Source organism: Seriola lalandi, unplaced genomic scaffold, assembly GCF_002814215.2.
Source record: "Seriola lalandi dorsalis isolate HSWRI2012SDOR001 ecotype SW California unplaced genomic scaffold, Sedor1 jcf7180002054517, whole genome shotgun sequence".
Classification (NCBI taxonomy): Eukaryota; Metazoa; Chordata; class Actinopteri; order Carangiformes; family Carangidae; genus Seriola; species Seriola lalandi.
Genome location: NW_019525070.1, coordinates 520,542 through 533,276, shown reverse-complemented (window position 1 = coordinate 533,276; position 12,735 = coordinate 520,542). Strand labels below are relative to the sequence as shown.

At 39.4% G+C, this 12,735-nt stretch overlaps 4 protein-coding genes and 1 non-coding gene across 5 annotated transcripts; 3 read left to right on the top strand and 2 right to left on the bottom strand.

Moving 5' to 3' along the window:
* Positions 1 to 84: 84 nt before the first annotated feature.
* On the bottom strand, positions 85 to 157 carry trnak-uuu (transfer RNA lysine (anticodon UUU)). Its single transcript has one exon. It is a non-coding gene; the product is annotated as a tRNA-Lys (tRNA).
* Positions 158 to 565: 408 nt separating this feature from the next.
* On the top strand, positions 566 to 2,871 carry gatc (glutamyl-tRNA amidotransferase subunit C). Its single transcript, XM_023413607.2, has 5 exons — positions 566 to 921; positions 1,027 to 1,077; positions 1,694 to 1,863; positions 2,009 to 2,112; positions 2,290 to 2,871. Exons 1-5 carry the CDS (start codon positions 721 to 723, stop codon positions 2,358 to 2,360), a joined length of 597 nt encoding a protein of 198 aa, XP_023269375.1. The 5' UTR covers positions 566 to 720; the 3' UTR covers positions 2,361 to 2,871.
* Positions 2,872 to 4,123: 1,252 nt separating this feature from the next.
* LOC111660361 (polyubiquitin-like) lies at positions 4,124 to 5,139 on the top strand. Its single transcript, XM_023413610.2, has 2 exons — positions 4,124 to 4,241; positions 4,346 to 5,139. The coding sequence occupies exon 2, from the start codon at positions 4,358 to 4,360 to the stop codon at positions 4,820 to 4,822; it is 465 nt and encodes a 154-aa protein (XP_023269378.1). The 5' UTR covers positions 4,124 to 4,241; positions 4,346 to 4,357; the 3' UTR covers positions 4,823 to 5,139.
* A 4,065-nt stretch (positions 5,140 to 9,204) lies between these two features.
* On the top strand, positions 9,205 to 10,270 carry LOC111660360 (polyubiquitin-like). Its single transcript, XM_023413609.2, has 2 exons — positions 9,205 to 9,324; positions 9,429 to 10,270. The coding sequence occupies exon 2, from the start codon at positions 9,441 to 9,443 to the stop codon at positions 9,903 to 9,905; it is 465 nt and encodes a 154-aa protein (XP_023269377.1). The 5' UTR covers positions 9,205 to 9,324; positions 9,429 to 9,440; the 3' UTR covers positions 9,906 to 10,270.
* On the bottom strand, positions 10,098 to 12,729 carry pxmp2 (peroxisomal membrane protein 2). The gene is made up of 5 exons (XM_023413608.2): positions 12,594 to 12,729; positions 12,030 to 12,152; positions 11,609 to 11,771; positions 10,935 to 11,054; positions 10,098 to 10,834 (listed from the first exon to the last, which is right to left on the bottom strand). The coding sequence occupies exons 1-5, from the start codon at positions 12,701 to 12,703 to the stop codon at positions 10,766 to 10,768; spliced, it is 585 nt and encodes a 194-aa protein (XP_023269376.1). The 5' UTR covers positions 12,704 to 12,729; the 3' UTR covers positions 10,098 to 10,765.
* Between the last annotated feature and the right edge of the window lie 6 nt (positions 12,730 to 12,735).

Below are 12,735 nucleotides of genomic sequence, written 5' to 3'. Positions count from 1 at the left end.
AATATATTAGCTTTCTGATGTTAGCATCGAGTTCAGTGCCTGTTTTTTACATGTATCTGGACACACACATTTAAAAATCAGTATCGCCCGAACAGGGACTTGAACCCTGGACCCTCAGATTAAAAGTCTGATGCTCTACCGACTGAGCTATCCGGGCGCTCGAAAATATTTGTGGCTGGTTGTCAAATATGAAAAAAAAAAAACCAATAGGACTGTAATTTATTTGAACGTTTATAGCTCTTTGATTTGTCGAATACTCTTTCAACTAATTTGCAGGACGACCGTTATCACTTATAACAACCGCGCGCCTGAGCTAACGACGGCGTTTGATACATGAAACAGCAGTTTCATAATGCTATCAATGTCTTTCAAATACGTTTCAAATAGTATGTGTATGTTATACTTTTCTGAATTTTGCTAAGGAAAGTATTAAATATATAATAGAGCAGTACTACCCAGTATTTAAGAAAAACACTCATTGTATTCAAACCTAAACGAATCAGTCTTATCTGGGACAACTGCGAAGAAGGAAGCTAGCGGAAGTTAAACCTCTCGCTTCCCCTGGGCTTCCGTAGATTCGTTACTTAGCTAGTCATGTGAAGCCAGTTTACATCCGAGCGCTGACCTTTCTGGTGAGTAAGTAAACATTAAGACAATGTGACAGTGACACCAACCTTGTTCTACATCTCGGACATATCTGGCTAGCTAATTGCTCTGAAAATGTCAGTGTTTAGCCTAACTGCAACGCGCACATGCTGTGGCGTGTCGCTGAAAATCATAAGACCTTCATTTAACCTGTTAACGAACAATGTACACTCGCTAACAAACGTGGTAAGCATCAACAGAAGAAGCGGCACCTGCACGCGGAGCAACATCACTAATGTAAGGCGTGTGTTCAGCTCTCAACCACACAACCCAAAGGTAAATTAAACGTCAGTGATTGTTATTTGTATTGCAGTCAGTTTATAAGCTGCCAGTGCTGAACACTGACTTAGCATTCTTGTTTCCTGGTTGTCTCCGCTGCAGGTACCAGAGGCTGCAACATGGGAGCCAGTGCCAGACGACCGACTCCCCCCGGTAATGTCCTCAAGACTGGGTGAATATGATTGGGGTTAAGTAGGCTAATGCCCGGCCTTGAAATTCATGTCAGACTTTAGATAATTAGTTTAAAGCACATCCTGGAAATGCCTGACCTCTGTATTAAACAACAGTTAGGTGCTCATTTGTACATTGAAACAGGTTTTGCTTTCTCTAATGATTCCTCATTCCTCATCTTTCATTGTAAGTGATGGGGGACAAACACTCAAAATGTATTCAGAGGTTTATCTGTCACTAATATGAGGCTTCAACATGAGTTAGACAAATCAAGTGGATATCTGCCAGTTACAGACAGCGTTTTGTTGTTGTGCTGTGGCAGAAGATTAGAAACACGAATATATATATATATATATATATATATCAATCACACAGGGCTGTCAACACACTTAACTGCATATATTAAAACAGCACAAATAATTAAAAGTCAGACATGGTGGGGTATGAGTCATTACAGGTTTTGGTGATTAGATGTTATTTATGGATTCAATGACTATTTGCAATGGTTCCTTTATAGTTAAAGGCATTTTAAGTGATAGTGGAAGTGGAAGGACACTGTTACACATAATACTTCTCACCAATACCTCGTATTTTACAGCCTGCACAAATCCCTGCTGACCTGGTGGACAAACTTGAGCGACTGGCCTTGGTTGATTTCCGTACTAAACAGGGACTGGCCTGTTTGGAGAAAGCCATACGATTTGCAGATCAGCTTCATGTTGTTGACACATCTGGGACTGAACCAATGGATTCAGTTCTGGAGGACAGGTATGGTCCATACAATTACGGACGGTCTTTTTCATCACAGTTATACCCAAATAGCATAAAACATGAACAAAAACCACAGTTCAGTTTTAAACCCCTGTGAATCCCATTTTATAAATGTGGTTTTGTTTTATCCATGCTCATTCAGGGCCTTATACCTGAGAGGTGATGCAGTGATGGAAGGGGACTGTGCTGAAGAACTGCTTCAGCTCTCCAAAAACACAGTTGAAGAATATTTTGTGGCACCACCAGGTGGGAAAAAATTCTGAATACAACATTAGTATAGATCTAATGATTGCTTGTACATTATTGAGATGATGGTAAAATAAAGTATTAAAGATACATTTTCATCATGCTTTGTTTGTAACTATGAGGATTCTTAACTAATATATATATTTATTTTATTTTATTTTTCTTTTCATCATTCAGGAAATATTCCTCTACCAAAGAGGGAGGAGAGGACTGCTATACTGAAACACTCAGAGCTCTCAGATTTATGAATTTGTCCTAAGTAATTTTTTCAGGCTTTTTATATACCTTACTATATCCGTGGTGAGAGAGAGAGACATGAAAGTTGGGGAGAGAGAGAGAGGGGGGATGACGTGCAGCAAAGGGCCATGGGTCAGACTCAAACCCTCTTCTAGGTGAGTCACTGAGGTGCGCCAATATTATTTTTCAATTTGTAAGTATGTGTCAGATATGTCGGCTGGGGACAACACTTGGTCGTTTCACTGCTTATCTGCAGCCATAAACATCTGTCACAGAGCTTTGTCAGGTATACAGCAGGACCCACATGTTCTGGAACAGGAAAAGGATGTTTATTTTTTTCAGTTTCATGTGACGCCTGTGGTTTGTTTCAGTGTCAGTTTATAAAAATGCTGAGTCAACAGTGTGTTGGAGCAGAAGGTGTAATGAGGATATTCAATGCAATGGACGTACATACCTTTGATTTGTGATTTCATGTGTCTTGTTTTCTTCTTTCTTTCTTTTTTAATAAAAATAAAAACTTAATATTTTGTCTCTGTATTGTTTCCATAAGTAACAAATGTTTTTAGAAAAGTAAGTGTAGTTATAATTCATATTATGAAATTGTTATCATTGCACCGTTAAATGTGCCAAAGGTTTGGTGAACCTTAAATATGGGAGCTCAGTATTTATGTTAACCCTTAGATAGATAGATACTTTATTTATCCCCTAGGGTACTGTTGATATTTTGTGCCTTCACAGTATGGTCCAGGTCAATTTTGACCAATTTTGAACTACAGATCTATTTAGAATGTATAAATAGCCCATCTGACATTAATAAATGGATGATTAATCCTTAATTATTGTTTCAGAGAGAAGGGAGAGTGTATGTTTTAGGTTTTACACATCTTTTTTGGAGAAAAACTTCTACTGCACAGTGTGTCTTGCTGCCATAACCTCAGTCACTGAATAAAACTCAGAATAAACAGATTCTAATTTGTTTATTTTTAGATATTTTTTTCTACATTGCCGGTGCAGAAGACGCACTGCCTCTGTATGACTTCCGTTCATCATGTGCACCATATATAATCACTCCTACGCTGTTTTACTCTCACTGTTTTGAGATTCCCCCATGATCCTTCAAGGACCAGCAGGTGCCTCTCTCTGTAGGAACCTGGGCAAATGTGGTGGGAACACAGAAAGTTCTTGTGACAGAGTTCAAGGTCCCCCTTGAACTCTGTCACCACTGTCCCATAAAAAATACACACAGATCTGGCATGTACAGTTTCAAGATTCCCTAAAACCACCATTTTCCTTGATTTGACCCACAGTGGTGGATCTGAAATCCATTTCAATAGATATGGGTCAAATTCGACCCGGAACAGCCTCAATGTAAAAACATTTGTAGCACCTGTACAAAAGTATAAAATTTTTAAATATTTTCATTCTTGTGTATTTTGAGTCACTTTAGGAAAAGTCGTCAAATTTCAGGCTAAAAGAATGACATTTAGGGGAACAATCATATAGTCTTGTGTGGGTATCAGGCCGTTTATAGCCTTTCCTTATTAGAAATAGGCTATAGCCATGATTTGTTCCACCTGTTTGTTAAAACTGTATTTATGAGGTAATAAACTCATAGGCTTGCCCTGGGGCAGTATCAATAATGATCATAACATTACAAGCCCTCGTTCCAGCTGACTGATGTTAGGAGAATGGAAACCGAAAGTTATTACGGCACCGAAGGAAAAACGAATCTTACATGAGGGGGCGGGTGTTGATCAGCTGAGGCAGCCTCTATATAAACTGTGCTGAATTCAGACCTCAGGCACAACTACTGATCACCGCTTATTTAACAGTCGACGACTGAAGACTTGAAGTTTTCCGGAGGAGTTTCTTTTTATGATTAGTGTCAAAAGGTAGGAGGCTCTCTTTAATGACGCTGTAGTGAAATATACTGTGATGATTTCAAATTGTTTTTCTACAGTAAACTTATTTTAAAATGTTTTGAATTGTCTTTCAGACAACTTTCAACATGGATATAATCATCACAATGCTGAGTGAGACCTACACCCTGACGGTGCAGCCGGGGGACACAGTTGGCTACTTGAAAACAGTCATCCAACAGAGACTCGGAGTTCCCCCTTATAAGCAGAGGCTGGTGTTTGTCAACGGCCAGAGGATCGACCTCAGCGAGGACGCACAGACAGTCAGCTACTACGGCCTGCAGTCTGGCTCCAGGGTGATGCTGCTGGTGACCGAGCCGGCCACCATCCAGGTGTTCCTGAGGAACGAGAAAGGGAAGTTGAGCACCTATGATATCAAACCTGACTTGACCGTTGACGAATTCAAGCGCAAGGTCGAGTGCAGAGAGTCGGTGCCGGTGAGCCAGCAGAGGCTGGTTTTCCAAGGCCGGGAGATGTCCGGCGGTAAACTGTCCGACTACAAAGTCGAAGCTCTGGGCACCATCGACCTGTGTCTCCGTCTGAGAGGAGGCTGAGGACACTTTGACACTGTTAATACATTAGAAAGAAATGTGAATTATTTTATTTAATATAAACGGAGACATTTACATTTATTTTTAGAGATATTTACTATTTTTTTTAAAAAGCCCAAGCATTCCAATTGATGTTTATATTGTTATTATTTCCAAAACTTATGGTGTTTTATTTGGTCTTAATTCAGTATTTTTTGTAATACAAATATGTCACAGCACTGAATGCACTATAATTTTATTGTGATAAATACATGTTGTTATTATGTTAACTGGGTATTGTTATGAATTAATTAATTAATAAAGTCCCAAATGTAAATTTACTTCATGTTTCCTGTGCCCTTCTTCAGCTCAGGGGTGGAGCTGTACACATCAGACTGAAACCACTAGGCTGAACCAAAATAAGGCTTACTTTAAGATTTCATATTTAAAAGTGGCATTGTTTTCAATATTTTACAGACACTTTCTCAATTATGTATTTCAAGGTTTATTACATCATTCAAGATTCTAACAGTGTTTATAAAACAATGCATTTAATACAAACTACATTTTAATAATGTTCTGTTATTACAAACAGTCATGTTTCCAATATAGAAGCATGTTAAAATGGCTTAAACGCATCATACAGGTTTGTTAGGAGTTAATCAGAAGAGCTTGTCTGAAAGATACTCTGTTGTATTATCTCAGTTCTCACTGTTGTGCATTCACAAGCACCAGTAGACACTTGGTCAGTGCATCATTAAGTCAAGTAAACATGACTTTACTTTTTCTTTTGAATTTGTGTGAAAGAAAAAATAAATGCAAACACTGTTGTGACAAAATTACCTCGAGATGTTTCACACAGGGCTTGAAAACAAGGATTTTCCATTGAGGCTCCTGCCAAAACAACTATGAAACACTAACAACTTGAATTAGTTAGTCAAATGCAGTAAGAAAACATTTAAGAACAAGTCAGCACGAACTGCAGGCTGTACATATTGTGTAAAGCCTGTTTAATGAGACACTCAAGGAGACAAAACAGTAGTAATTAATAGTAATGGACATTTTTATTGGGAAAACTCACTCAAAATCCACTGAAAAAAAAAAACCTGCACACATCTGTCACATATGAATCCAGAAGCCAGGATGTAAATTCTGACTTATTTCCTGCACCTCTCCTTGTGTTTGTATAAGACAATCAAGAAATAAAAACAACAAAGACATACTCCTCTTCAGGGGATGCAACAGAGGGCAATTTAATGTCAAATACAAATTATGTTTTAAATGATGTACCTGGGAGCTTTCCTGAGGTTTTCTATATGTATCCGACATCTTAGCATTTTGGTTGACTTAACTTAGACTGAAGGACAACATAGGGCTAGGTTCTTTCTTTTTTTGATGGAGAGCCAAAATAAAGTGTCGTGTACTGTCCACTCTCTCTCTTTTTTCAATATGCACAATGCACACGTGCACACACACATACACATACAGTATAAAGAGCCAGACTGGATGAGTGTTTCCCCATTGGCCGTAGTGCTTTCAAAACAGCCAACAGTTTCTGTCATCAGGGGGAATTTACAGGCAGTGTTGCCAACAGTGTTTGGCATGTTACCACCTTTGTCACTTGATTTACCGACTTTTCAGACCCATTTAGTGGTTTTCTTTTCTCAACAAAATAAATAAATAAATAAATTAGCGACATATCTAGACTTTTTGGACATACTTACTTTCCGTAGAAGAGAGCAACCAGGTCTGGAATTGCTCATTAACATGTTGCCTCGTCTTAATGGGCTGCGTTTCAGTCACTATTTCATACTTCTCCCGTTGTCTGAGAACAGAAACAGAAAAACATGTAAAAGATAACAGCTTTATTGGAAATGTAGCTTTATTGAAATGTATTATGTGCGAGCACAGAGAGTAGGACAGAAACAGACAAACTAAGGGCTGAAACCAGCTGACACTCTGCAGGAAGCAAATAATGACTCATACAATTGTCGTATTACATCATCCAACAACATTCAGGGACCTTAAAAGCAGACTAGCGACTTTGCATAGATTGTTGTTGTTAAAGCAGTTGCACAAGAGTTTTCAACTTCATCCTCAATTTCACATATTGGCCATACATGGTCAAGCCATATAATTTTCAACCTGTGATTTTCATTCACCTCCTGAATTTATGGCAATAGCTTTCACTATGACATCAGAGCTCACCTGAGGGCCTGCCGCTCACCTGTCCTGTCCCTGTAACTCAGGCTGCGGCTGACAGGATTTTCAGAATAAAACGACGCATTAACAAACAAAGCTTGACAAGCTGTGGCTAATTTTCCTTATAAATAATGTTCACATATTAACGCTTTTGATCCATTCATGGAAAGGAGGAGGGATGGCATTAAATTGTAAATATTTAGCCCACTAATTTGAAAGAAGATATGTCTTCTTTAGCCTTGGATTTTATGTATTTGCAGAGGAAGAGGAGTAAAAATCATTTGGTGCAAGGTAAGACAGCAGTCTGACTGTTTTCATATTTATACTGGTTTGTTATATAATTGGCAGGCTACGCAATAAATGGATGATACATTATCACTATAACAGATTTTAGTGTGGTGATTGGTAGCTGTCAGTCATAACTGATACAGCTCAAAAAGCAGCAGCTGGATGGATGGCTGGATCACTGGTGTTTACCTGTTGTTGAGTCTGATTTGTTTTCCCTATGAGTGAAAAAATGCCTAATTTCATTGTCAGTCCTGCCCTGATTCAGTGTTGTATATTGCAGTCCTACAATTTATGTGCACAGGGCCGCAGGAAGATGTTTTAAGTTGGGGGCGCTATAGTGGGAGGAGCATTTTACCCCGAACCCATACAAATACAACATAGGCCTACAACAATACTACTACACACACACACACACCAAAAACACAGCAGCAGTAACAACAACAGCAGCCAGGTCTACAAAAAAGGACTCAGTAATCCTATTGCACAATAATGGGTCAGTCCCAGCCTGACACAGCAGACTCCTCAATGGTGGTGGTGCTAACGCTGATACTCCAGCGGATGCCTGCGAAAATTTACAACCAAACGAAAATGATGGTGGTGGAGCTGCTCTCCTGCGAAGGCTGGACTTCATTTGTGCTTTCTTTAGCTGGTGGTTTGCCAAACAAATCTGCAATAATCTTTTCCTCCATTGTGATTTTATCCTTCAATTAGCTATCAAGGCTACAGCAGCCATATGTAAACTTACGAACCCTACCTTAGAGATGACATGACTCACCCTACACTGCATCTGATTGGCCAATGATCGTTGCCTTGGTTGGTTGGATTGGTTAGGTTAAGGCATGAGGAGTGAGAACAGTTAGGGTCAAGGTAAGAAATCATTCTGAGGAGGAGCACACCGGGCCATGTCAACACTTTAAGAACATTATGCTCTCGCCACAAGGGGCACCTGCAGCACCCCTAGTTCCCGCTGATTTCACTGCAAAACAGCAGGAGTTTGGTGAAGCTGCAGGTATTAAGGCCTGGGGGAGTTGGTTTGTTGTCTTCTTAATGCACTCCTGTTTCTTTGCTTCATGGTATGAATAGTTAACCCTGTAGTCATCAGCAATGATTGACATGAGAATTTGGGCAGTAGAAATTGGTTTAGCAAGAAAATAATTTTGAATCAATTCTGTGAATCTCGCATAAGGATCATGATCCAACAGGTGCAACAGCTCCTCACAAAATTAGAAGCCCACTGTATGTTTTCTCCTTGCACATTCAGAGCTTTATACGAGAGGGGCAATGCAGTGATGTCTTCGAGGCAAAACCTTGGTCACTTCACTTCACTTGCTTATCTGCAGTGAAAAATAGATATAATAAACAAGAAAAATAAACAGCAGCTGGTAATTTATATTCATTTTTCATTTTCATTTGACAATCATGGTTCATTTTCCTTTTCAGTTTCAGTTTCAGTTCATAAAAATGGTGAGTGAGCAGTGTGTTGGGGTGTAGTGAGGATATTCAATGCAATGACAGTAGGTTACATTGTTTTGATATGTTTTGGCATTATGTTTTCCATATGCCCTGTTTTCATTCTTGTGTTAGCTTTTCTCCCTTTCTGTTTTGTTTCCATAATAAACTAAAAATAGACATCTGATGAAATGATTAAGTATTTTCTTATAAGAACGAGACATTCCTGATTTGATCTTACATAACGGTGTCTACTGCTGCTTGTAGTCCAAACTAACATCTATTCATTCTCTGCCCCACCTGTTTGTTAAAGCTGTATAATGAGTAATAAACCCATAGGCTTGCCCAGTATCAATAATGATCATAACAAAACAAGCCCTCGTTTCAGCTGACTAATGTTAGGAGAATAGAAACCGAAAGTTATTACGGCACCGAAGGAAAAACGAATCTTACATGAGGGGGCGGGTGTTGATCAGCTGAGGCAGCCTGTATATAAACTGTGCTGAATTCAGACCTTAAGCACAACTACTGATCATCACTTGTTTAACAGTTCCCGACTGAAGACTTGAAGTTTCCTGTGTCAAAAGGTAGGAGGCTCTCTTTAATGACGCTGTAGTGAAATACACTGTGATGATTGTAAATTGTCTTCCTACAGTAAACTTATTTTAAATTGTTTTGAATTGTCTTTCAGACAACTTTCAACATGGATATAATCATCACAATGCTGAGTGAGACCTACACCCTGACGGTGCAGCCGGGGGACACAGTTGGCTACTTGAAAACAGTCATCCAACAGAGACTCGGGGTTCCCCCTTATAAGCAGAGGCTGGTGTTTGTCAACGGCCAGAGGATCGACCTCAGCGAGGACGCACAGACAGTCAGCTACTACGGCCTGCAGTCTGGCTCCAGGGTGATGCTGCTGGTGACCGAGCCGGCCACCATCCAGGTGTTCCTGAGGAACGAGAAAGGGAAGTTGAGCACCTATGATATCAAACCTGACTTGACCGTTGACGAATTCAAGCGCAAGGTCGAGTGCAGAGAGTCGGTGCCGGTGAGCCAGCAGAGGCTGGTTTTCCAAGGCCGGGAGATGTCCGGCGGTAAACTGTCCGACTACAAAGTCGAAGCTCTGGGCACCATCGACCTGTGTCTCCGTCTGAGAGGAGGCTGAGGACACTTTGACACTGTTAATACATTAGGCTGAGGACACTTTCATTCATGGAAAAGATACCATAAAGTTAATATAAATTATTTTATTGTAATTGTGTGAAAACAAAGCAATATGCTTGTTTATTTTTATTATTTTGAAAAATGTATAATGTATAAGGATTATAATGATAATGTTAAATCAGGACCAATGTCATGTAATTCTTTTAATTTTATTTAAAACGTTTTATTTATTTTTTTACTATGTAATTCTGTATTCTGGTAATACAGTTATGATCGTTACAGAGTTTTAAATTGACAAATACAACATGGTGTAAATGTGTTAACTGGACACTTTAAAACCACAATAAAGTCCCAAATGTGATTTTACATTTCTCATTTCCATTACCTTTCTTGGGCTCAGGGGTGGAGCTGTACCCATATAGACCACAAGACAATACAGGCACACTTTAACATTGCATCATTAAAACTGACATTATTTCAATGTTTAAAAGAGCCTATCAGTCATATAATTTAAGAATTACTATAACATCTTATGAGATTTTGGCATTGCTCTGTAAAAGAATAAATTTATTACAAACTACATTTAATCATGTTCAGTTATTACAAAGAGTCACGTTTCCAAAATATCATAGCAGCATGTTATAATGGCTTAAACTCATTTTATAGGTTTGTTAGGAATTAATCAGAAGAGCTACTATATGTGAAAACTGCTGTCCAGATTAGGAACAGGTTTACAGTCATACACTAAACAGCCTGTTTGTATTATCTCAGTTCTCTGGCATTCACAAGCATTGCCACAATGCCACAGTGAAGAAGTAGTTTCTTCCAGATTTGTTTTCTGTGAAGACATCTTCATAAGAATCATTTCCTCACTGATGCCAGGTAGGCATACCAGAATAAGGCAATCGAGTTGGCAAACAGCACTCTGAACTGAAAGCAAGAAAACACACAGAAGAGGAGAAAAAACATTACAAGTGGTGTCAGTGTGTGACTCATTGTTTGTTCAACAAGCTGCTGGTGAAATGCATACCTGAACAGGCACAAAGTTGACATTAATGAACTGGAAAGGAGTCCAAACTTTCCAGTTCATCTTCAAAGCAGTCCAGTAACTTTTTCTCATCTTCTTTTCAAAGTCCTCCCACCCTTTAGCCTGAAAATACAGTAGAAAGGCTATAGTTGTGTCTACTTTGCAATTTTACACTTCATCCTTTCTCCACTGTATATATATAAAAAAGGACTTCATAGCATGTGTTTAATAAACATGAAGACAGTGGACTAAATATTATGGTCATATCCAAGTTGAAATATTACATGAATGGCATTGTAGGAATTGTAGGATTCAGCATATATTGAGGGTTTGTCCTAATATCCATACTTGGGGTCTAATCCAAGTTCACACATCGAAACTTCCACACACTTAAAGTCTTAACATGCACTGTAGCAAATACTGGAAATACATTAAACACAAGTTGGGATTAAGTACTCGCAAATACTGTAAGTGAGGGTATCGGGACGGACCCAGAGCCTGACCCATACAAGGTGCTGAGGGTCAGGATATCTTGGCTTCTGCTGCAGAAACTCTGGCCACTCTTTTTCCTAATCTGTCTCTTGTATGTCTCCCAACTTTACGGAAGTGAAACATCAAATCGCTGGGATGCATCTTTAATGAGATGATTAGGGGAGACTGTTTCTGAGATGACCCACCTCCAGGATGTTCATAACAAAGTAGAAAAGGAGTAGAAAGCCGGGGGCAAAAACAAGCCGATCCAGCAGCAGCCGTTTGATTATACAGTACGGGTCTGTGGTGGGCATCCACACCTCCATCAGCTGGTAAAAGTAATGGCTCACTGGTCCTGTAATAAACAACCTGCAACGAGCAACAAGGTATAATATAACAAGAAATATATAATAAGAAATTGAAAATGGATGTAAGAGGGGGAGGCAATTTTAAGAAAAAAATATTTTAACAGTGAATAGTTCTCTGCAGATACTTTGCTATCAATGACAGTAACTATGTTGCACCATGGTTGACATGTTTCACACTGTCACACACTCTGAAGTGTAACTTGAATGCACCATTACATTAATTTACTTGCCTTAAAAACATGTCTGTATAAAGTCTCACCCATAAATGGCATATCGTGCAGCTCCAGCTGTGTCAATCTCACTGATCGGGGCTCCATGTTTGGCCTTTTTTCTTGCCTCCAAAATCTGAGACAGAAGATTTCCTAAAGCTGAGAGTATGCCACTGAAAATATCAGGGACACACACACACACACACACACACACACACACACACACACACCTATCAATATGTAACAAGTGCATTCATAACAAGGCACCCTGATGAAATAGAAAGTGTTTTAAACTTTATAATGTTACATGGTCAGTTGTTAGGGGAGGACCTCCAGGCAGATGCTGATTGGCTAAAGCCAGTGCTGAGACAAAAGGCCAGTCTGTGGTCAGCGCAAACAGACACTGTTCACTGTGTGGTCAAAAGGATCCACGCTGACAAATGAATAAGTGATTAATAAGTGTTAGCATTAACCAAATAAACTTAACTACAATGCTTCGATTTTATCAGCCCAACAGTAAATGAGAACTTGTCATTTCTGACTGTCAAACTGAGGAAACGCGACAGAAAACAAGCAGCAGACTGCAGAGTCAGTGAACAAACAAAGCTACTGACCTCGTGACAGACTTGGTGAGGATGGGGTATTTCTTCAGAAGAACCAGGTACTGCTGGAGTAAACGGAAATGTATGGGCGCATCCCGGACTGGCAGACTCTCCACAGGCATTGTCACTTCTGTGACGGTGGTACTGACATTAC